The sequence below is a fragment of the Molossus molossus genome, unplaced genomic scaffold (genome assembly GCF_014108415.1).
Source record: "Molossus molossus isolate mMolMol1 unplaced genomic scaffold, mMolMol1.p scaffold_m16_p_31, whole genome shotgun sequence".
NCBI classification, from domain to species: domain Eukaryota; kingdom Metazoa; phylum Chordata; class Mammalia; order Chiroptera; family Molossidae; genus Molossus; species Molossus molossus.
In genome coordinates, this window is record NW_023425368.1 from 421,720 (window position 1) to 442,946 (window position 21,227).

Below are 21,227 nucleotides of genomic sequence, written 5' to 3' on the forward strand. Positions count from 1 at the left end.
GCAACCAGACCTGAGAGCGGATGCACCATCCCCACCCCCACACTCCGACCCCACACTCCGACCCCGGCTCTGCGGACAAGGCGCTGGGGGTGCAGGAGGTCGGCTGGCTGCTGTGACCGATGACCAGTCCAGAGAGAACTGCCTTGATGGGGTGTGCAGTACCCCGAGACCATGAAGGCCACCCCTCCCCCACCGGCTGCCTTTAAAACAAGCTATTAAAACTCAGAATCCCTGCCTTCCAGTTCCAACTGGAAGGGCCCTCAGACACGCCTCCTCTTGGACCCCCAGTGGGGACAGGAATCACCCCTGACTGCCCATTCGCCCAGATGAGCAGGAGAGGTCTCCAGGGTGGGGCAGGGTGGGGCCGATCTTGGGGTCGGGGGACCATGGAGCCCCGCCGCTGTGGCACAGGGAAAATACCTGGCGGACAATGGTTTCCTCTCTGCAAAGCGACAGCCCTTCCAGGATCTGACCCTGGAGCCCAGCTCGGAGGCCTGTGGCGGCTCCCCTACCCCAGGGGCAGGGTGAGTGACCAGCGTAGGACCCAATTGCGGTCCTTCACTTTCCTCCCTGCTGCCTCCCCGACCCAGCATCCTTCCTGCCTGAAATGAAGGTCCCCTCGTCAGCTGGGGTCAGTGTCCTATGCCCTGTTCTCTGTGCCCGCTGGCTTGCCCATCGCGGGTGCACCTTCCAGGCGGAGGGACACCCCCAAGCCCTCCCTACACCCCACTCCCTCAGGCCTTTCCACCCCAACCACCGCCTGGGCCACCCAGACCTCAGCCTCAGGAAGGTCCACAGGCCTCTCCCCCACCTGCCCGGCACAGCCGCCTTGATGGTCATGGCCCAGCCTGGGGTGGGTCAGGAGCCCACAGGCAGCCAGAGGGCTGGCTGAGCAGTTGGCCTGGGGGTGGGAGGGGGCAACTGGAGTCGGGGGAGGTGCACTGACCTCAGTGGGGCCCTCTGTGAGTGACTGCCACCAGCCCCAGGTCACAGCCAGGAACGGAAGTTGGCCAGGGCTGAACCCCAACGCACTTCCTGCCCCTGGAGAGGCCACTTGGTAAGGAGGGTGCCAACCCATCCATTCATTCAAACACTTCCCTGACCTTCAGACCGGGGCTCCCCCGTTCATGACCCCACCGCTCCCAGGAACATCACCGCACCCACCAGCTTGTAGAAAAGCAAAGTGGTTTATTTGGAATGCCACCAATGCAAAAACAAAATATTAAGACATAAGACATATGTGGTTGAACGACAAATAACTCAAAATAAATACATAGATAGTCCAATAATTTAACGCGCCCGCGCAGCGGGGCAGGGCTCGGCGACTGAGAAGAAGGTCCCTTTCTGTGGGGCAGGGACACAGCTCCCACCCTGAGTCCTCCTCGTGGTCAGAGGTGGGCTCCCAACATCCCGGGCACCCCCTGGGCTTCACTGGCGCGGCCCCAGCCCAACTCGTCCAGTGTGTGGCTCCTGGGGGGAGAGGAGGGGTCAGGGAGCTGTGCCAGAGCCCGGCCCGGGCCGGGGGTCTCCCCTGTGGTTCGCCGGCAGCCCCGACGTGACAGGTGCAAGCGACGGCTCCTGGCGCGCGCCCCAGAGGCGCCGCGGTTGCGTGGCGGCCGATCCCCTCCAAAGTGTCCCCTCCGCAGGGCAGGAGGCCCCCACCGTCGTCCGTGCGGGCTGGCGGGGCCGGCGGCGGCTCAGGGCGCGCGGGGCTCGGGGGCCGCGGCGGCCGCGACGCGCTCCTGGCGGCTGCGGACCTCCTGCAGGGCGCGGCGGTTCTGGAAGTCGATGAGCGCCAGCGTGATGGCCGCGTTCCAGCAGCTCTCGCCCGCGCAGCGGAAGTCGATCTCCTTGTGGTCGGTGGTGACGATGGTGAAGTAGATGTACTTGCCCGTGCGCTCCACGCAGTCCACCTTGAGGATCGAGTGGAAGCGCAGCTCCTTGGGCCGCGCGCCCGGGCCGGCGGGGAACAGGCTCAGGCGGTCGGGGGTGAGCACGCCGCGCTTCTTCTTCCACAGCTGGAACAGGCTGTCGCTGCGCTTCTCCAGCTCGCCCTCGCGCAGCACCTCGCCGGGGACCTTCATGTCGGCGGGACCGCGGGCCGGTGCCGGGCGCGCTCAGGCGGTGGCGGCGGAGCAATGCGGCCGAGCGGCCCGGCCGCTGCGTTTATAGCGACCCCGCCCCGCGCTCCGGCCCCGCCCCGGCCCGGCCCGCCCCCTCGAGACACGTCCGCGTCCCCCTCCTGACCCCAGCCACCTGCGCCCACTCGTCCCTGCCCCCCAAGTCCGCCTCCCCTGCGGTCCGCCGCTTCTCTACCCGCGGTCACCCCTTCCTTCATGCTTGCAACTCGCAAGGCGCCCCCTCTGTCCCCCAGCGCCCCGGCTCCCCGGCTCTATGGGGTGACACGCGGTCTCCACCCCGCCCCGGACGCCGGCCCCCGTGGAGGAATGTCCCGCCCTGCCCGCAGTGACTCAACGCCCCGGGGCCCCAGGAAGCGGCCGCAGCCAGGGCCGGCTCAGGGCGGGTGGAGGGGACGGGGTGGGGCCCAGACCCTCACCCTCCTGGCGCCCGGACACTCAGCCCTGCCTGCGCTCCGCGCTCTTGGGGCAGAAACAGGTCGCGGCCCACTGGTTCCTCCCAGGCGCTGGGGCCCTTCGCGGGGAGACCCCGGTGGCTCCGCCACACCGGCCTTGTGGCCCGCCGCGCCGCCTGTGGGCCCGGCCCGTCCGGAGAGCAGGCGCTCTGACCCCCTTTTCTCGTGTGTAGATGCGAACGGGAACTTTTTCAGACTCGGTAACAAATGGAAGGTGCTGGGACAGCTCCAGCCTCCCTTTCGGGGGCCTGTCCTCCTCCCTGGGCCTCGAGTTTGGAGTCTGGACGAGGGCGGGGCAGTGACGGCACGTGCGGGAGCCGAGGGCGCGGGCGCGGATGCGGGAGTGACTGTCCCGCCGGGCGGGCGAGGGCAGCGGGGGCGGCTGAGTCATCCCGGCGAACAGGGTTTTTATTTACCCTTTTCCTTTAAAGGGTTTGACAGGAGCAGGAACTGGTGGCTGGCTCCTCCCGGTTCCCAGGGGTGGGGGTGGAGCCGGCCAAGGGGGTTTCTGGGGTGCGCAGCCGCGCCAGGGCCCCCGTCTTCTTCCGACGCCCACGGCGGCCAAGGGCAGGGGCAGCAGAGGGTGGGGGCGGGGAGAACCAGCCCAATGTGCAGGGCTGGTGCGAACTGAAAACGCAGGTTTGCCGGGGCCACAAGTATGAAACATTTCAACACGGGGGCAGCAAAGTGCAAAGCCCAGGCGGACTCGGTGCTGGCCGGGGAGGCTGGCCCTGGAACCAGCCCTGCCCCACCGGTCCCGGCTGCGTGGCCTTGGGCAGGTTCCCCTGACCTCTCAGAGGGTGGTCCAGAACCCTGGCCCTGTAGGGTCACTGTGCTGACCTGGGTTGGTCTTGGGTTGCTGGGCAGTGAGACCTGGTCATCTGGGCAGTGGGGCACCAGGAAAGCAGACCAGGGCTGGAGCTGTCACTGTCCCTAGGGAACCACCATGAGCCCACCACCCCGGTGCCCACCACTCTGCCTGGACCCTGTGAGGCCCGCCAGCGCCCTCCAGCCCGCCTCCCCGTCCCGGGGCCTCGGCACTGCCCGTGGGTGCTTAGCAGAGCCTGGAGCCGGCGCTGCTCCCAGCAGGACAGCAGCCCTGCCTGCCCTCGGGACCCCGTGGGGGGGGGGGGTGTGCGTGGGGGAGGGGTGCTGGGGCCGTGGGGCCAAGGCGGCAGCTTGGGCTCCAGGGGCAGGAACGAGAAAGGGTGCGAGGGGCCGTGAAGGTCGGCAGGGGTCAGGGTGCAGGCACATGCCCAGTCTCTGACCCGGAGACCACCCCGCCGGGCCATGCTCACCCCATCTCACTGGTGTGGAGAGGGAAGCCCCAGGAAACAGGGACCAGGGGAAAGGCCAGGAGAGAGCAGAGGCGGGGCTTCGAAAGTGGTTGGAGGAAGAGGATGTGGGAGCTGGAAGGGCAGGTGAGGCTGGGTGAGTCCCCGGGAGGCGCCCTTCCCCCGCCCCGCCCAGTGCTCCTCTGCGGGGTGGCCCGGCCGCTCTGGGGATGGGGGAGGGGTCGGTGACAGGGTGGCGCTCTAACAGGAGGGAGTTAGCGGGAGCTGGAGGGAGGGGGTCATAGGTGGTGGGGAGCCCACCGCTCTTCTCCCCTAGGAGGGGGGAGACCCCCAAAGAGAGGACACCCTGGTGGGCTGGGCCCGAGACACTGTGAGCAGAGGGGTGCAGCTGCCCCCACCCCGCAGCAGGCCCGGCTGGGGGTCCCTCCCGTCCAGGACATGGAAACTGTGATGCCTACTTCTCGGGAGACAGGCAAAGCGCTGACCTTGAAACAGCGTGAGTCTTCAGGGGCCGCCTCCCTGGAACTAGAGGACCCACCAGGATGGCTCCCCACCAGGACCGCACCCCACGAGGAGCTTCAGCCCAGGGGTCTGGGCCAGGCAGGTGCTGCCGGCCCCTCCAGTCACCACTGCTGGTGGGCACGTTGCCGCTCGTTCCGTGGAATTTCAGGGCATGAGGTGAGGGTCGGAGAGGTGACTCATGAGGCCACACAGCGGCCAGCGGGAGTCAGATCCATTCCACTGAACCCCAAGGCCTAGGGCAGGAAATAGCCCCCGCCCAAGTGGCTGAGTGAGGATTGGGCTGGGGACTTTAGGTGGCTACTTCTCAGGACAGAGGGGACGTGCTGGGCTTTGCCTCATCAGTGGCCTCGGGCAGAGGCAGTGGGGGCCACATTTACTGACCCGTCCCGGTGGACAGCACCTGGGGTGCTCAGAGTCCGCCTGAGGGGCGCCCCCAGGCAGACACGCCGGTCCGCAGACATCTGCCATCCTGTCCAGCCAGAGGAGGATGTCGGCGGCCTGGGAATGAGGGCACCTCTTCGAAACTCCCGGTGTGAGGTCATTCCCAAGGCAGAGGCGAAGCCAAGCCCTGAGGCTGTGGCCCAACCAGCCTGGTGAACTGCCTGTGAGGTGGCTGTGTGTCATAGCGGGTGCCTGGGGCTGGACACCACCAACTTCCTGTGGGGGCTGGTGCTCTCTACTGGCCTCCTCCAGGAAGCCCCCTTGGATTGCCAAAGCATACCCTCGGCCTGCTCCCACCACCTGCTCAAGCCCAGGGAGAGGAGGGGAGGCCCACGCTGCCTGGAGTCATACCACCTGAGCCCGACAGCTCATGGGCCACAACCTGTGTCTCGGGCCAGCCCTCCCCTAGAAGCCGCAGCCTGGGAAAAGCGAGAGGCCCGAGGGCAGAGAGCGGAGGCCTGTCCTCACTGGGTTTCCGGTTCTCGCTGTCGGCCTGGCCTTGGCCCCCCAAAAGCTGTGTCCCTGGTTATGTCTGGCTCCCTGAGCCCTTCAGCTGGGGTCTGAGGCAGGCCACACCTCACAAGACCTGGGGATCAAATGAGAAATGATGCTACCCAGAACACATTTTTTAAAAAATGTATTTTCTTTATTGAGTTTAGAGAGGGGGGAAGGGAGAGGGAGAGAAATAGAAACATCGATGAGAGAGAACACCGACTGGCCGCCTCCTGCATGCCCCCCGCTGTGGATTGGGCCCACACTCCGGCATGTGCCCTGACCGGGAATCGACGCTCAACCGCGGAGCCCCACCAGCTGGGCACACCCAGAACACTCTTACCCTCCTCGACTCCCTGGCAAGCTCCTATTCACCCCTCAGTGCCCTGCTTAGAAGGTACGATCAGGGGCTGGGTGTTCCTGGTCCCCAAATCAAGTCGTGACTGGATGTGGACCCGTGGGCCATGGAGGAGCTGGCCTTGTGGCCAGACGTCTCCGGCTCCAAGCAGTGTCCCCACAGTGCTTCCCCTCTGAAGGCCAAAGGCCGTGGCCACCCCCTGTCCACTCCCTCCTCCAAACCCTGTCCACTGCGCCCTCCTCGGCCACCATGGGCCACCCCGCCCCCCGCTCATGCACTGAGCCTCCTGCTGGACACCCCTGGCCGTCTGCCAGTGTCCTGGGGAAGCTGTGACAAATGTCCGCACTCTTGGTGACCTGGGACAACACGGATCTGTTACCTCCCAGGTCTGGAGGCCAGAAGGCCGGTGGGTTTCGGGGGCTGGAGTCTGTGGCCACTTTGCTATTTTGGGCACTTCCAGTGCTCCCGCCCCCGGCCCTTTGCTGTCCTTGAGGGGAGGGCAGGCCTCTGTCCCCAGCCAGGACCCAGCTGGGTGACCATTTCTTCCCATTCTTCTCAGAGCTCCTCCAGCCCTTCCCTGAGGGGACCCCAAGGACGGAACCTGGGAGTGCAGACAGCCCCCCTCCAACGCAGAGCTGGACAAGGGGCCCGGTGAGGGCGGGGCTTGTCCAGGTAGGGCCCAGGGAATGAAGGGGCTGGACTCTGCCACTCTCAGGTCTGGGGTCCTGACCTCAAGGACGGCAGCCCCAGGAGCCCTGCTGGAAATGGGGGCAGGCCGAGACCCAGGCCCACCCGGCAGGGGAGTCTCCGGGCCGAGACCCAGGCCCTAGCCGGCAGGGGAGTCTCCGGGCCGAGACCCAGGCCCTAGCCGGCAGGGGAGTCTCCGGGCCGAGACCCAGGCCCACCCGGAAGGGGAGTCTCCGGGCCGAGACCCAGGCCCTAGCCGGCAGGGGAGTCTCCGGGCCGAGACCCAGGCCCTAGCCGGCAGGGGAGTCTCCGGGCCGAGACCCAGGCCCTAGCCGGCAGGGGAGTCTCCGGGCCGAGACCCAGGCCCTAGCCGGCAGGGGAGTCTCCGGGCCGAGACCCAGGCCCACCGGCAGGGGAGTCTCCGGGCCGAGACCCAGGCCCTAGCCGGCAGGGGAGTCTCCAGGCCCACCGGCAGGGGAGTCTCCGGGCCGAGACCCAGGCCCACCGGCAGGGGAAGTCTCCGGGCCGAGACCCAGGCCCACCGGCAGGGGAGTCTCCGGGCCGAGACCCAGGCCCACCCGGAAGGGGAGTCTCCGGGCCGAGATCCAGGCCCTAGCCGGCAGGGAGTTCCGGGCGAGACCCAGGCCCTAGCCGGCAGGGGAGTCTCCGGGCCGAGACCCAGGCCCTAGCCGGCAGGGGAGTCTCCGGGCCGAGACCCAGGCCCTAGCCGGCAGGGGAGTCTCCAGGCCGAGACCCAGGCCTAGCCGACAGGGGAAGATGCCAGGCTGCCCTGGCTACTGCTTGCCTGTACCCCAAAGGCTTCCCTGTCCCCCAGTTCCCCTCCTGTCGTCCCAGACGGTTTCCAAGTGGGCAGGCACTGGGGAGGGCCGACTGGGCAGCCCCCGTCCTGGGGTCTGAGCAGAAGGGAGCGGCCTCTCCAGAAGGCTCCTGGGAGGAAGTGATGTTTTTGCAAGCAGGCCCGCGACTCCTGAAGCCCTGGGGAGAGCCCACAGCCCGGGCAGGAGGAAGGAGCCGTGGGCACCTGTGAGCGCTGCCTGCCTCTCCAGGTCCTGGGCCACAGTCCCCAGGAGTCGGGCTCCAGCCAGGCCTGTTAGGTCGTCATGGAAAGTAACATCCGGCCTCCGCCCATAGTGTACTGAGTCAGCGTGGCCAGGGTGGGCCAGTGACTGGCACAAGGGTGACATCTGGGTCGGATGGAGCTGTGCCCGGGGCACCAAGGTGACTTGGCCTCAGGAGTGTGTCGGGGCCTCGCCCTCCCGGAGCCCTGCTGTTGGGGACCACTGTGGGAGTCTCCTGAGGGGTGAGGGGGCAAATGGCCGGGTCTGAGGTTCCTTAGCAGCTCTCCTGCCCCCTGTTGACTGTTCCTGGAGGCCCATCCACCTCCAGAGGAAGGAAGCTGGGAAGTCACTGATTGAATGGGACCGAAGTCCAGGTGCCACCAAGCTGGGGGGCTGGGCGGGCCAGCTGGCGGGGAGCCAATGGCAGCTCACCTGGGCACTGCCCACAGGACTCTACCCCTACACAGCCTTCTCCAGCCAGGGGCTCGGTGCAGCAGGAAGGGACCAGGTCGGGAGGACACCTCCCACTGCTGGCTCCTGGCCCCTCCGCAGCCCACCACTCCTGTCCACCGGGTGCTCGGAGGGGAAGGACACAGGACACACATTCTGATTCCTATCGGGGCGGGACAGAGGTCAGCGGCACCACCAGGACTGGCCTGGCTGCAGCTAAGGGCCCACCCCCCTCTCTAGGAGCCCTTGGGCCTCGAGGGGCTGGGGCAGCTGCAGGGCCGGCTGGGCGCCATGAGACAGGGGCCACGAGCTAGCACACAGGCCCCTGCTGAGGTCCGACCACCACAGGTGTGGACAGAGGCCCCTGCCAGGCTGTGGGTGACCACACTCCTGACCTCTCAAGAGAAAAGCCAGTTTAAGTGGAATGATCCCAATTCAGAAGCTTTTGAAAAATCCACTCCACTGAGGTGTAATTCATACCCATAAACACGTGCACCCCGAGGCAGCCCCCGCTGACTGAAGCACACACCTGTGCAGCCGCTTCCTTCCCCAGAAGGCGCCCCACCCCCACAGGCGCTGGGCCGGCTCCAAGGTCACAGAAACCGGCCACCCACCTGCACTCCCTCCTTTGGGTCGTGCTTTCAAGATCCCTTGTTGTGGGGATCCAGCTGCTGGGACCTCTGTGCTGTGGGGTACACAACACTGCTAGCACCACCTTTAACTGCTGCACCTGCGGAAGCCCCCGAGCTGCCCCAGACTTCCCCAGGCCTGGGGCAGAGCCGAGGGCCCCCAGCCGTCAGTGGGAGAGAAAAGGCAGCCGGCCCGCAGCCAGTCTTGTGTGACAGACAAGACCAGGCCCTGAAGGGCAGGCCCTGCAGCCTGTAGAAAACAAGGTGGCCTGGGGAGTCACCCTAAGGACTGAGGGAGGGCAGCAGGGGCTGCGGGGAAGGGAAGTGGCCTTGAACACCCTCCTGGACGCTCCTGTGACTTCTGGGCCCAGAGTGGGGCTGGGCTCGCCTGGCCATGAACCCCTGCTTGGCTATGGCAGTCCAGGGGCCAGCAGGAAGAGGTGAGGTGCAGCCAGACGGGCGGCCACCCGGAGCTGCTGCAAGCGCCACCTTCCCCAACACCTCCTTGCGGGGGGCTCTGGGCAAACCTCTTGGGTGCTCCGATTCCCAGCACAAGTGGCAAGGACCAAACCAGCCTGCAGAGCCTCCAGTGTCCCTGAGGTCCTGTGAGCCGGAGTGGCCTGTGCCTGGCCACGGAAGGACCGCCTTCCCTTCCCGACTGCCCAGGAAGGGAGGAGTGGGGAGTGCAGGCCGAGGCGGGGCCACAGTGGACGGCCAGAGGGGGCACAGCCCCGCAGGGCTCAAGCTGGAGCCTCGGCCCAGTGGACCCGCGCAGCCGAGCACAGCCTGACCCACGCGCTGCACACGCACCCGCGGGGAGAACCCATGCCTGCGAGCACGGCCCGACCCCTGTGCTCCTCCTTTGTCCCGTGTTGTACATCGAACGGCTCAGCACAGGACGCAGAGTCGGCCGGTTCGGCACCTGCTATTCCTGCCCACACCGCCCAAAGCAGCCAGCTGCCCTTCTCCAGCTCCCTGTGCAGCCTGCGACTTCCTAGCGCCAGCACTGCGCACGCACCCAGGCTCTGCCCCTCCCCTGCCCCCTTCCTGCCCCCCTCCATCACATCCCGGGCACCCTCATCTTTGGCTCGTCCATGGGGGGGGGCTGACTATGCCCGTCCCCTGGCCCTGTCAAACCCTGCAGTGCAGCCGCCCCGCAGAGCACGCTGGAGGGTGTGGACCGTCCCAGGACGGGGTGGAGGCTTTCTCAGGCCTGCAGAGCGCGGAGCTGCCCAGGTCCTCGGCGCGGCGACACCCATCCTGGGCGGTGCCTCTGCGAGTGAGCGTGGGCATCACCACTGGGACACGGCCAGGGGGCTGGGCTCTCCCTGAACGACTGTTCCCCCGAGGGCCAGCGAGACCAGGCGCCCCAGCGCTCCGGGCCTGAGAACTGCCCAGGACGGCATTCCGTGCGTCTCTGGCCCCTCCCCTTCTTGTCAGCCTCAGGCTCACGCTGGACGCCCAGGGGACACCCGGGGCCAGGGCAGCGAGCAGGTGGGCTCGTGTTTGCAGCCTGCCCTCGGGGGGCCTGGAACAAGGCCCAGCAGCACCCCGAGCCACACTGGCTGGGGAGTGAGACCGGACTGGCTCTGTGATGGTGGGGGGCATGCCTCACCCTTTGGGGGCCCCGAGGGCCTGTTCCCGGGAGGAGCCAACCCTCTGGTGCGGGGCGGAGGGCAGCAGAGCAGCACCAGAGAGGGCAGCAGCTTCCCTTGGGCCTGAGATCTGACAGGCTCAGCCTGCACACCCTGAGGCCTCCCTCTCCTGGGGCAGGAGCAAATGCCTTCCAAGGCAGCAAAGACCTCACCTGGGGGCCCCAAACTTGCCCCCTAGGTGACGTGGGCCCGGAGACCCAACAGGCAAAGTAAATGTAGCCTGAGAAACAAACAACAACCAGAAACCGGGAAGTCCCGACTCTGCCCACCCCTCAAGAGCACTCCCGGGGGACACCCATGAGCCCTCCACCCCGCCTCCACCAGGACCCCCAGAGAGACTGCACATCCCTCAAGAGCACTCCTGGGGGTGTGACCACATCCATGAGCCCTCCACCCCGCCTCCACCAGGACCCCCAGAGAGACTGCACATCCCTCAAGAGCACTCCTGGGGGTGTGACCACACCCGTGAGCCCTCCACCCCGCCTTCACCAGGACCCCCAGAGAGACTGCACACGGCGCTGGTCCATGTTTCACAACTTTAATAGAATATTCTAACTATTCTGTACAAGTTGAAAACAGCGTATTCAGTTACAAATGTGTCTTAAGTAAGGCTGAGCACTCTCCAGGCCCGGTCACAATGTGGACCTGGCGCCCGGCTCCCAGGGACCGCGGTCACACACTCGGAAACCCACACGCCAGTCAAGAACAGGCCGCTCTGAACCCAGGGCTTTTAAGACGATGCACACGGGTCTGAGAAACGGGAGCTGATGAGACGCGACACTGGGACAGGAGGACAGATGTGCCCGCCCAGCTCTGCCACAAGACGGGCACGGCACTGCCCACAGCCCGCCCGGCTGGGAGGGTCCCCACGGCACGGAGAAGCCCTGGCCCGGCAGCGTGGCAGGAGGAAGTGCTCCTGTCCACACAGGCCTCGCTCCCAGAGGAGCTGCTGCCACGTCCTCCCAGCCGGCACCAGGCTCCAGTCACTAACGTGGTTTCAGACACTCGAGGGCGAGCGGCAGCATGTGTCCCGAGCCCTCCCACACAAAGGGACAAATAAATACGAGATGCACCCCAGAAGCTGCGCCTCTGCACTGTGGCGCCACGACCCCACCCCACCCCCAGGAAAACAAACCAAAGCGAGAACACACTGAGGAGAACGCCCTGCTCCCCAGCTCCTCCGAGGGCATCAGACAGAGGACCAGGTGGCCGGAAACAAAGCGTGGGGTGTCTTCAAACGAGACGGGAGTAAAAGCTGCCAGACGTCTGTCCTGGGCTCGGGGACCTTCCACCCCCACCCACATGGTCTACGGGTTCCCCTGAAGCAGGGCCTGGGAAAGTCTACTGAGCTGCACCCAAGGCCGTCGAGGGTGCTGGAATTGAACCTCCTACTCTGAAATGCATTTAAGTTGCCACTGTACAGGTTAAGCAAAACAGTAAGGAAAGAGAAGTGAAGTGAAAACCATGCACTTGAAAACAGGTCCGGTATGGGCGCTGCGCCGACAGGTCCTCCTGGCTCACTGCTGCTTGCACTCGGAGGGCTGGCTGGGCTCCTTCTGCCAACGAGAGAAACGAGACGTGTAGAGGACCTGTCCGCTTCCCACCCAGCTTCTCCCACCAGCTAGGAAACACCCATGCACTGTACAGTTCATTGTAACCGAAAAAAATGGCTACTGCAAATACACTTTTAAAACAGTAACAAAGAAACAAGCTAACTTCTCAAAATGTCACAGCAGAGCTGTCTCTTATCTAAAGAGGCCCGTGAGACGCTCCACTTCCGGGTGTCGCAGCGGGGGGCCTCGGGCAGAGTGGCTCCTTGGGCTGCAGGGTTCACAGGTGATAGGGGACCACGTCCCAAGGCTGGAAGGCAGCGGGGGCTCTGGGAAGCCACGGTGCTGCCCCACGCGTTCCCTGCCACCACGGACAGGGTCAACACTCACCTGGAAGGGTCCCCGCTCCCGCCCCATGCTCACGCGAAGGCTCTCTTCCCTGGGCCTCTCTTTGCTAACAGGGAGTGTCCGCAAAGCCATCACACCAAGGGTCTCCACAGACAAGCCCCGACCCTCACCGGTGTCCCCCAAGTGGTGGGAATCCTATCCTTCTAGAAAAAGGCAGCAAGAGAGAACCCTCCACCCCCAAACCACTTCAGCGTGGTCTACTGTTCACACCCCTACCACAGAAACTGTACCCAGCGACCAGTGAATGCTGTGTGGGGCACACAGCCACCCGCCCACCCATCCGGGCCTAGGCCACACTGCTCCGCACCACCTGGCCCGCGCTGAGAACCACCGGAGACAGCGTGGCTGACACTCTCTATGGAGCAAGCTAGGGCTACAGCTCGTCCTTCGGGAACTCCCATTTAAGGGATGAGAAAATACATAGAGGACACACACAGTGACACCTGGACCCTGGTCGTGGACCAGAGATCCTAGCCAAAAAGTTCCAACCTAAAAACTGTCATTTCAGGGGCTGCCCCCAACCCAGTGCTGCGCCGGCAGGAGAGGGGTGTGTGCCTATGCAACATCCTGGGCAAAGGCCGCAGGTGGGAGGAGGTGTGGCCCAGGAAGGGTTCTGCAGGGGACGGGGCGGGGTCAGGCGTACAGGAAGGGTCTCACAGATAACAAGTGCCCTGAGAAGGGGACACAGAGCAGCCCGAGCACACAGCCCGGTGCCCGGCAGGGAGGACAGGAAGCAGCTGCCGGGCCAGGGTGGTGCTCTGTGGCTGCACCAGCAGACCCTCACATACAGAGCCAGGTGGACGATCCCCGGTGCTGCAGAGTAACTGGCGGGGGCGGGGAGGGAGTGGGCTTCGGGCACAGCCTGCCAAATAAGCTCTTCAGACATGTGGGTGGCAGCAATTTAAGTGACCAGCCCTGACCTTAAAGCACCGAAGATCACTTCACTCCATCTAAGCTGCACCTTCAGCCCAGGTCCGCGCCTGGTCGAGGGAGACAGGACAGCGCACAGACCCTCAAGGGTGCTGATCGGAATGAGCACCAGGAGCAGGAACCACGATCCCAGCTCCCAGCTGCACGACTCTACCAGCTGCCTTCTGGCCAACAGGCAGAACCTGGGACTTCCCAGAGTCACCGGACTGCACCCATCTCTCAGTGTCTCCGTCACAGCCTCTCTCCCTCCCCTATCAGCACCACCGCTCCAAGTAGTGAGGTGACCCACACAGGGGACGTGGCTCCTGGGGCTGGCTGTCCTTACTGAACCAAGGCCGCGGCAGCCTCCGGGCACACACTAACCCACACCACACGGGCCAGCAGCTGTGCAGATAGAAATTCCAGCACAAAGTTCAGTTACCCCTTTATTATCTACTGGTCTGCACAATGCCTAAATTTTACAAGTCTAAATAATCAACAAATCCTGTCCAGAAAAATCAGGGAGCTGGCTCCTGCTGCCCCAGTGAGCAGGGTGGCAGGAGCCTAGGGGACAGCTGGGAGCAGCAGGGGCAGGGAAGCCTGTGGCCTCGAGGAGGACTGCGGGCCACTGGCACGTGTGCCCCACAGGATGCCCACCTCCCAGGGCCTCTCTTTCTGTCGTCTTCCTGGAGGCAGTCCCGCCGCTGAGAGAAATGCCACACCAGTTGCACCTTGGCTGTGTGGTCGCACGAAATACTGGGCTTGGCAAGCAGGAGCCAAGTGTGGTTTCTGTCCCTCGGTTCCAAAAGCACACACAGCAGACCCCTACACAAGTCTACTAGTCAGAGAGCCAGAGTGCAGCCTGGCACGGGTACCCGCACAGCAGCTTCCTCTGTACCCACCGTCACATCAAGACATTGTCATAAAGCACAGATCACAATTGGAAAGTAGGAATGAATGGAGCCCACCGTGCCTAGGAACGCAGGGACGACCGGCAGAAACGAGCCTGAGCGGAGCAGCTGTCGCGTGGAGAGAACGGAGGCGGCCGAGGGGGCTGCGAGCACGCTCCACGCCAGCTGCGGCCTCTCGCCCCGCTCCCCTGGTCCTCTCTGCGGACTCTGACGGGTGCCTCTGCAGTGTCACAGGGACAGGACCGCGGCCCCGACCGCACAGTGCAGGCGGGCCTAGCACCTCACAGCACCAGTCCACAGACTTCAGAGCTCAGACACTTCCCGAAGGGTGAGCACGAACAGCCTTCTACGTTTTGCCAGGTTCTTGGTGACCACATGGTAACACCTCTCCCAGAGACAAACGTGAGGAAAGAGGGCATCAGACAGCAACGAGAACGGGGCGGAGTGCCTGCGTCTCAAGGGGGCTCTAGAAGCCAAACCTTGACTGCGCTCAGCAGCACCCCAAGGGCAGACACAGCCAGGTCCACATAGCTGGGGCTCGGGCACAGCAGTGTGGAGTGCCCTTATCACCCATTTCTGTTAACTAACAGACAGCTCTCAGCTTCCCGCTCCCCAAGTGTGACCCACTCCAGGCCAGGCCCAGGTCCACGTCCCCCTTTCGACCCTCACCAGCCATCACTCAGAAGTGAGCACAGGTGTGTTTTCAATAGTTGCCCCGTGATGAACAGGCTGACTTATGAGAGATGAGGGTGTCCGTGGGAACACCGACAAGGGCTGACCCACCACCGCCCCCGCAGGGACGCCCACCACGAGCACGTGTGCACAGACACGCGCCATGTCAGATCACAAGGCTGCCCGGCACGCAGACTGCTCAGGGCACCGCTTCCTCTGGGCAGAAACGGGGAGACGCGCAAGCGCTGTCGAGGTCACTAGAGATCTGCGCTACGAGCAGCAGGTGACGGGGGTGTTCTGACAGCGTGGGTGAGGCAGGCGAGTTATACCCTCACGCAGCAGAGCAGGGCGAGGCCTTGGGAGGGCAGTTCTGTAGGAAATATGTGCTGACTGGCAAAGCACTTTCGTTTAAGGTGATTTGAGAGCTGGAGTAAAACTCTGGACTTACAGGTAAAATTAATGGGGCTGCCCTCTCATTTCTGTCCATTTTTTTTTAAAGCTTCCTAGTCTATTTTAAATTAGGAGACCTTAGACATAATTTCTAAGTTTTCTCAGCCCAATCCGATTGTGAATTACACTTACCACACCATCACTCTATTCACTTAAAAAACGCTAAGAACAACATCCTCCTCCCAAAAGCGCCTTCTGTGCACCCTTCCGAAAACGAGCCCACAGGAGTGCGCCCGGGGCGCCCTGCCGGGGAAGCGAGGGTCGGGACGAGGCAGCGCAGCCGTGGGGGAGCCGCGCCCTGGAGCACGCACACTCACCGGCACGAGGTGGCCGGTCGTCTCCCACGCAAGCATTTCCATGAACTCTGAGTTCTCTGCCGCGAGAAGGGCTCGCGTGCATCCCTAACACCAGTGCCTCCGAGTGGGGACGTGTTCAACAGCACGGCCGGGCAGCCCCAGAATAACTCACCTTGGGGTTCACTTCGGCGTCGTCCTCATCTTCTCCCTCCTCGTCTCCTTCTAATTCCTGTACCGAGAGGGGGGACAGGACTCAGTTGTGGTGGGCCCAGGGGCCACAAAGCAAAGCAATACTCAGTCTTAGAAGGAAACAAATTACTTCCCACAACTGACTAAGTCACGTCCTTGGACACGTATAGTGTTTTCGGGCGAGCTTTCTGTTCTCAGACAGCCCCGAGACTGACATGTGCTGGGAAGCAGGTTCTGCTGATTAAATCGTTATTTCCTAGGTGCCTTCCCGTCAGCTAAACACAAGGTCAGACGGGACACTGCCTGGCATGTGCCACCATCCCGCGGCGTCGGCGGGCGGACAGGCTGAGGCAGCGGCACACCAACGGTGCAGCCAGGTCCCGTGCACGCAGCACAGAGCCCAGCGCACCCCAGGCAATGCCGCTGCTGCTTCGGGCTGGACTTACCTCCTCTTCTCCTTCCTCACCTTCTTCAAACTGAAAAAGAAGAAATACATGTTTAGGTTTCGGAAGCATGGTGGCCACCTGACCCAGAAGAGGTCCCTGTCCAGCCCCCCACCCCAGGGCAGGCCTAAGAAAGGCAGGAAGTCCGGCTCTGAGTGGAGGGCAGCATGGCTCACGGCCAAGCTCTCAGGGGCCATCTGTGCTGGGCATGTCTGGGTGCCAACCCGTGAGCCGGCCAGGGCCAGCGCTGCAGGAACGCTCGTTCACAAGCCCTACCCTGTTAACAGGATGCCAGGTACCTGGAACCCAGTCGAAACAAGGACTGAGGATGGGAGCGGGGGTGAAGAAAGAAGACTGTCGGCTTGGGCGTCTGCTGGCCCAGCTAGGAAACTGGCTATCTCAGCAAACCAGCAGCACAACTTGACTGCATACAGGAATGTATGTGTCATTTCATACCTCACGCAAGGGGAAATCTTTATTAGAAACATAATGAAACACTGGTGTTGAATCTTTCAAGTCAGTCAGAACTGAAGTGCGCATGGGCGAAACCCCAGCACTGTGGCTGGTCGGGAATGAACTTCCCCACGTGCAAGGACGTCACTGGTCAGCTCTCATTCAAGTTCCAAACACCAGATGGGATCAGAACCATACAAACACATAAACACTTCACTGCTAGTGGCTACGCAACACGCGGCACACGCAAGCTCCGTGGGCTTTCCTGTGACACTGCTGTCTCTGGAGCCCACACACGTATTCCTTAGAGTCAAGCAGGGGGAGTTCGGAGTGCCTGGTGCTGGAGTGCCATCTCGAAGGGCGGGTCTAGCTGCCCACCCTCCTGCAGAGCTGGCCTGTGCCCGCCGGGAGCTGAGCGCCCTTCCCTTTCCTTCTGAGCGCTAACCCGCCCGGGCAGGGAAGACCTCTTGGTATCTTGGACCCACAAGACCCTCACCGCTTTCAGGTCCGATAGGAACCAGCTCAAAAAGGCTCAGGTGCGGTTTTTCTTTCTTTTTTCTTCCAATCCTCATGCAAGAATATTTTTTTGCACTGATTTTGACAGTGGAAGCAATGGAGGGAGAGGGAGAAAGAAACGCTGATGTGAGAGAGACACAGTGATCGGTTGCCTCCCGCACACACCCCAACTGGGGCGGGGGATAGAACCCGAAACCCAGGTAGATGCCGTTGACCGGGAATCGAACCTGAGACACTTTGGTGTGCGGGCTGATGCTCTAAACACTAGGCCACACTGGGCCAGGACACAAGTGTGGGCTCTTCTGAGTTTCCAAGCACATCCTTCCAGCTGGACCTCCTTAGCTCCGCACAGGCCTGTCTCAAATGCATCTCACACCTGGGTAGAGAGCATGGGTCACAACATGGGGGCACACAACCCATGGGACGAGCAAGATGGCCCAGAACAGCAGGGAAGACACAACCAGAACTCCTATATCCACTTCAACCAGCCTTTCCTAAAATTTAAGTCTCAGCAAATACTTGAGAGCGGAAGGGACAGCACGAGGCGAAGCCTTCAGCACAGGGAGAACTGGGGGAGCAGGCCTGCACTGTGACAGTGCGAGGGAGGCAGCCCTTGCTCGCCCCGCTCCTGCTGCGCAGCAGACATCGAAAGCCAGGAAACCCAGGAGCGTCCAGGAGGCGGAGCTCTGAAAGCAAGGGAACAGAGCACCCACCGCGCCCCAGTGACATGCTATAGAACAACACTCATCTCCACTGCTCAGGATCTGCGGCAAGAGCCTCGGTGCCGAAGGAAACTGCCCCAGGAGCCAGCCGCAGGGCAGCCGCAGGCTGTGCCCGGGGGACCACGCAGCTGGCTGGGGAGGGCTCGTCTCCTCGCAGCCGCCCTTCCTCAGTGCGCGGGCCGGTACCCTTTCGGGGTCACTGCACCGCAGGCCAGCATGAGTCGGCTCTGCAGCAGCTGCCTGTGTGGTGTGACCAGACCTCCAAGAACGAGGGTCCCTCCTGGTTAGCAGTCACCCAGAACTTACAGGTCTTAAGGAGGACATAGCAAACCCCCGGGGTCTTCAGGACACCCTAAAATGAGCCAGCATGGCGGTGTGGCTTACATGGGACCGCCCCAGACACCTGCTTCCCCAGCTGCTGTGGCCTTTCCCCTCCCTCCACCTCGCCACAAACACCAGAGCAGCGCCACCTATCCCGGGCGAGGGCTGTCCCCAGCACATACGTTGTCATCATCTTCTATGGCCTCCCCCGTGAAGTACAGCACGGCCCTCGGGACTATCCGCTCACGGAAGAAGTGTCCGATCTCAAAGTCAGAGGCTAACGTGAACTCGGAATCTTCATCCTAGGAGGGAAAACCTACGTGTTAACTCACTTCAGTTGGTAAACACCACATTCTCTCACCTACACCTTGCCCCGCACTTTGGTAACTTGGCTGAAGCCCCCAAGGCCGGCACTGCCAGGTGACAGCGCCATGGGCTGAGCAGCGTTAAAGGCAGCAGTGAGAAGGGGGGGCAGGAAGGTGCAGCCCAGAGGGAACGCGTGCTTTTGTCCCGCCCCAGAGGGTAGTGAACACAAATTCACCCCAGGATTTTAGGGACCAGGAACAGATTAAAAGAAAGTAGGTAACCATTTAGGAAATACAGACTTTAACAGCAAAGTTAAGAGGCTTTTAATAACAACACAAATCTTACCAGTGATTCTCCATCCCCAGACGCTAGAAAAAGACAAAACACATCCACGTTACGCTGACGAGCAAAAACGCTCCAAGCCCACACAGGAAGCTCAGCTGACAATAAAATGGAACATCTCCCAACTGGAGTTTTTCACTGGAAATCACCTAAGCTTTCTGCCTCCTGGTGGGCACCCACAGCACCTGCGCCCCACTCATCCCCACCTCACTCCTGGGCCCTGGTGGGGTACTGAGCTGCTCACAGACCCAGCTGAGGACGCCAACCTTCAGAGGAGCACTGACACCAGTTTAAACAGTAACAGGTGGGAGGTATGCCGAGTGGCCCAGGCCGTGGCCACTGAGTGCACCTGTGCTGTGAGTGGAGCTTTAACTCGTGTCCTGCAAAACCTCCCGTGACGATGCAGTAGACAAGGGGGACAATCTTTGAGCTTCGAAGTCCTAGAGAGGTCAAAACTGCATTCCTGTCTGTTTAGAAAGGAGGAAGGAGAGAACAGAGTGCTGAAACCTTCCTGCAAGATGAGAAGCTGCCCTGTGGGCTGGGTGCACTCACTACCGCCCCGCCACAGAGCATCCCGGCTCTGCACTAAACATGATGCCGAGATCTGGTTGCACACAGGACACAGACTGTGGGGAACTGAGCATGAGGGGAAAACTGGGACTTAAACCCACACTCAGTGAAGCCCAGTGACATTCAAATTATCAAGGGATCCAAAGCCCTAATTTTATTTACTTAATATTTTCTTTATTTTAAATATGTTCTTCTTATTGATTTTTTTAGAGAGAAAGGGAAAGAGAGAGAAACACTGATGTGAGAGAGCCGTGGATCACCTGCCTCCTGCACGCCCCCTACTGGGGGTCAAGCCTGCAACTTGGGAATCGAACGGGGACCTCTCAGTCCATGAGACGAGCTCAAGTCACTGAACCACACCAGCCAGGCTCAAATCCCTAATTTTAGAAATGCTGCTTCGAGGCCCTGACTTTCACCAAGAGTTGAGTGTTAAATTTGATGGCTTTATCAGTGCCTGTCCCCCTCCATGTGAGTCTGACTTTCCCAGGGTTGTCACACAGGAGGTGGCCATGCTGAGATCTGTGGAAACACCACCCTTCAGGCCGTGGTCCGCATGTAAGCATCCCATGGGCTGTTAAAATCCAGGTTTGGGGGCCCTGGCCTGGAGTCAGGGATCAGCACTAGGGCCTTCCTCACTTGACTTCTGAACCTGTTTTTGAGTTTAAGAACAAAGAGGCTGCCCTGGCCAGTTTGGCTCAGCGGTTGGAGCGTCGACCTGTGGTCCAGAGAGACCCGGGTTCAGTTCCTGCTAAGGGCACGTACCTCAGTTGCAGTTTGTCCCCGGCCCTGGTTGGGTAATGCGAGTGGCAACCACTCGATGTGTCCCTTTCATATCGATGTTTTTTTCTCTCTCTCTTCCTCTATCTCCCTCCCGCTCTATCTGAACAAAAAGTGGAAAAATGTCCTCGGGTGAGGATTAAAAAAAAAAGAGGCCGCTGGACTAGCCATGTTAATGTTTCCTTCATTTCAAGAATTATGTCATCGACTTTCCTTGGCTACCCCACACTGCCTCCCACTGCCAGCCACACTGTTTCCTTAGAGCTTATCACGTGAAGTTATGTTCACTTGATTACTTTAACAATACCAATATTGAGCTATAATTTCCGTACCACAAAGTTCACCCCCCTGAGTATACAATTCAGTGTTGCCTGGTACATTTTTAGTGTGGTGTAGGCACTACAATATAGTTTTAGGAAACACTGCCCCCCAATGTCAATCCCAAAATTCTCAAGTCCACTTTATTCCATTTTGATTTTATCAAGTATTTCAAATCCAGTTTAAGGAAACTTCCAACAAATCAAAGTGCTTCTGTGTTGTGAATCCACACAAATACCCTCCAAAATGCTACACACACACACACACACACACACGAGGCTCCAAAGGGATCTTGGGACAGAGAAAACTAAAGGACCGAATGTATGGCTGTTCTTGTCCCTCAAACCAATGCACACTTGTATCTTCTAGGTTCAAAGATAAGTCACAGAAAATATCCACTATGGCCAAAGACTGGACTTAGTGGTGAGCGGGAGCAGAACAGAGGGGGGCGCTAGGCTGAGACAAGGTCAGGAGGTGAAGGCTCAGCCTCGGCCAGTCTGGCTCAGCAGCTGGAGCATCGGCCCGCGGACCGGAGAGCCCAGGTGCAGTCCCCTCCAAGGGCACGCGCCTCAGTTGCAGTTTGTCCCTGGCCCTGGCTGGGGTCGTGTGGGTGGCAGCCACTCGATGTCTCTCTCACATCGATGTTTCTCTCTCTCTCTCTACCTCCCTCTCTCCCTCCAGCTTTTTCTGAAGATAAATGCAAAAATGTCCTTGGGCGAGGATAAAATAAATTAATTACAAAAAAAAAGACGACGACAAAGTCAAAGGCTCAGACTAGAGCGGAGACTCCGCGTGCCCGGGGAGTGCCAGGAGGACTGGCGGCTCCGTATCTCAAACCAGTTTTAACCATGGGAAGTAAAGAGCCCATGTTTT

The 21,227-nt window shown here is 61.6% G+C and overlaps 2 protein-coding genes across 6 annotated transcripts in view; both read right to left on the reverse strand.

Moving 5' to 3' along the window:
• Window positions 1-1,697: 1,697 nt before the first annotated feature.
• PHLDA2 (pleckstrin homology like domain family A member 2) lies at window positions 1,698-2,127 on the reverse strand. Its single transcript, XM_036281032.1, has one exon. It carries the CDS (start codon window positions 2,082-2,084, stop codon window positions 1,698-1,700), a length of 387 nt encoding a protein of 128 aa, XP_036136925.1. The 5' UTR covers window positions 2,085-2,127.
• An 8,643-nt stretch (window positions 2,128-10,770) lies between these two features.
• The window catches only part of NAP1L4 (nucleosome assembly protein 1 like 4), a 37,930-nt gene continuing 27,473 nt past the window's right edge, over window positions 10,771-21,227 (reverse strand). For 3 of the 5 annotated variants that reach the window (XM_036281074.1, XM_036281069.1, XM_036281070.1), the window contains 5 exons: window positions 18,693-18,715; window positions 18,224-18,343; window positions 16,033-16,062; window positions 15,570-15,626; window positions 10,771-11,757 (listed from right to left, as the gene is read on the reverse strand). In XM_036281074.1, coding sequence (XP_036136967.1) covers window positions 11,719-11,757; window positions 15,570-15,626; window positions 16,033-16,062; window positions 18,224-18,343; window positions 18,693-18,715 — 269 coding nt within the window. In that variant the 3' untranslated portion in view covers window positions 10,771-11,718. Of the gene's footprint in view, window positions 11,758-15,569; window positions 15,627-16,032; window positions 16,063-17,232; window positions 17,375-18,223; window positions 18,344-18,692; window positions 18,716-19,038; window positions 19,157-21,227 lie in introns of those variants that run through there. The other 2 variants (XM_036281071.1, XM_036281073.1) reach the window with 2 other exon arrangements.

Bases quoted from the DNA above. Each gene is read 5' to 3' on its own strand.
- PHLDA2 (XM_036281032.1), bottom strand. From the start codon at position 2,084: ATGAAGGTCCCCGGCGAGGTGCTGCGCGAGGGCGAGCTGGAGAAGCGC.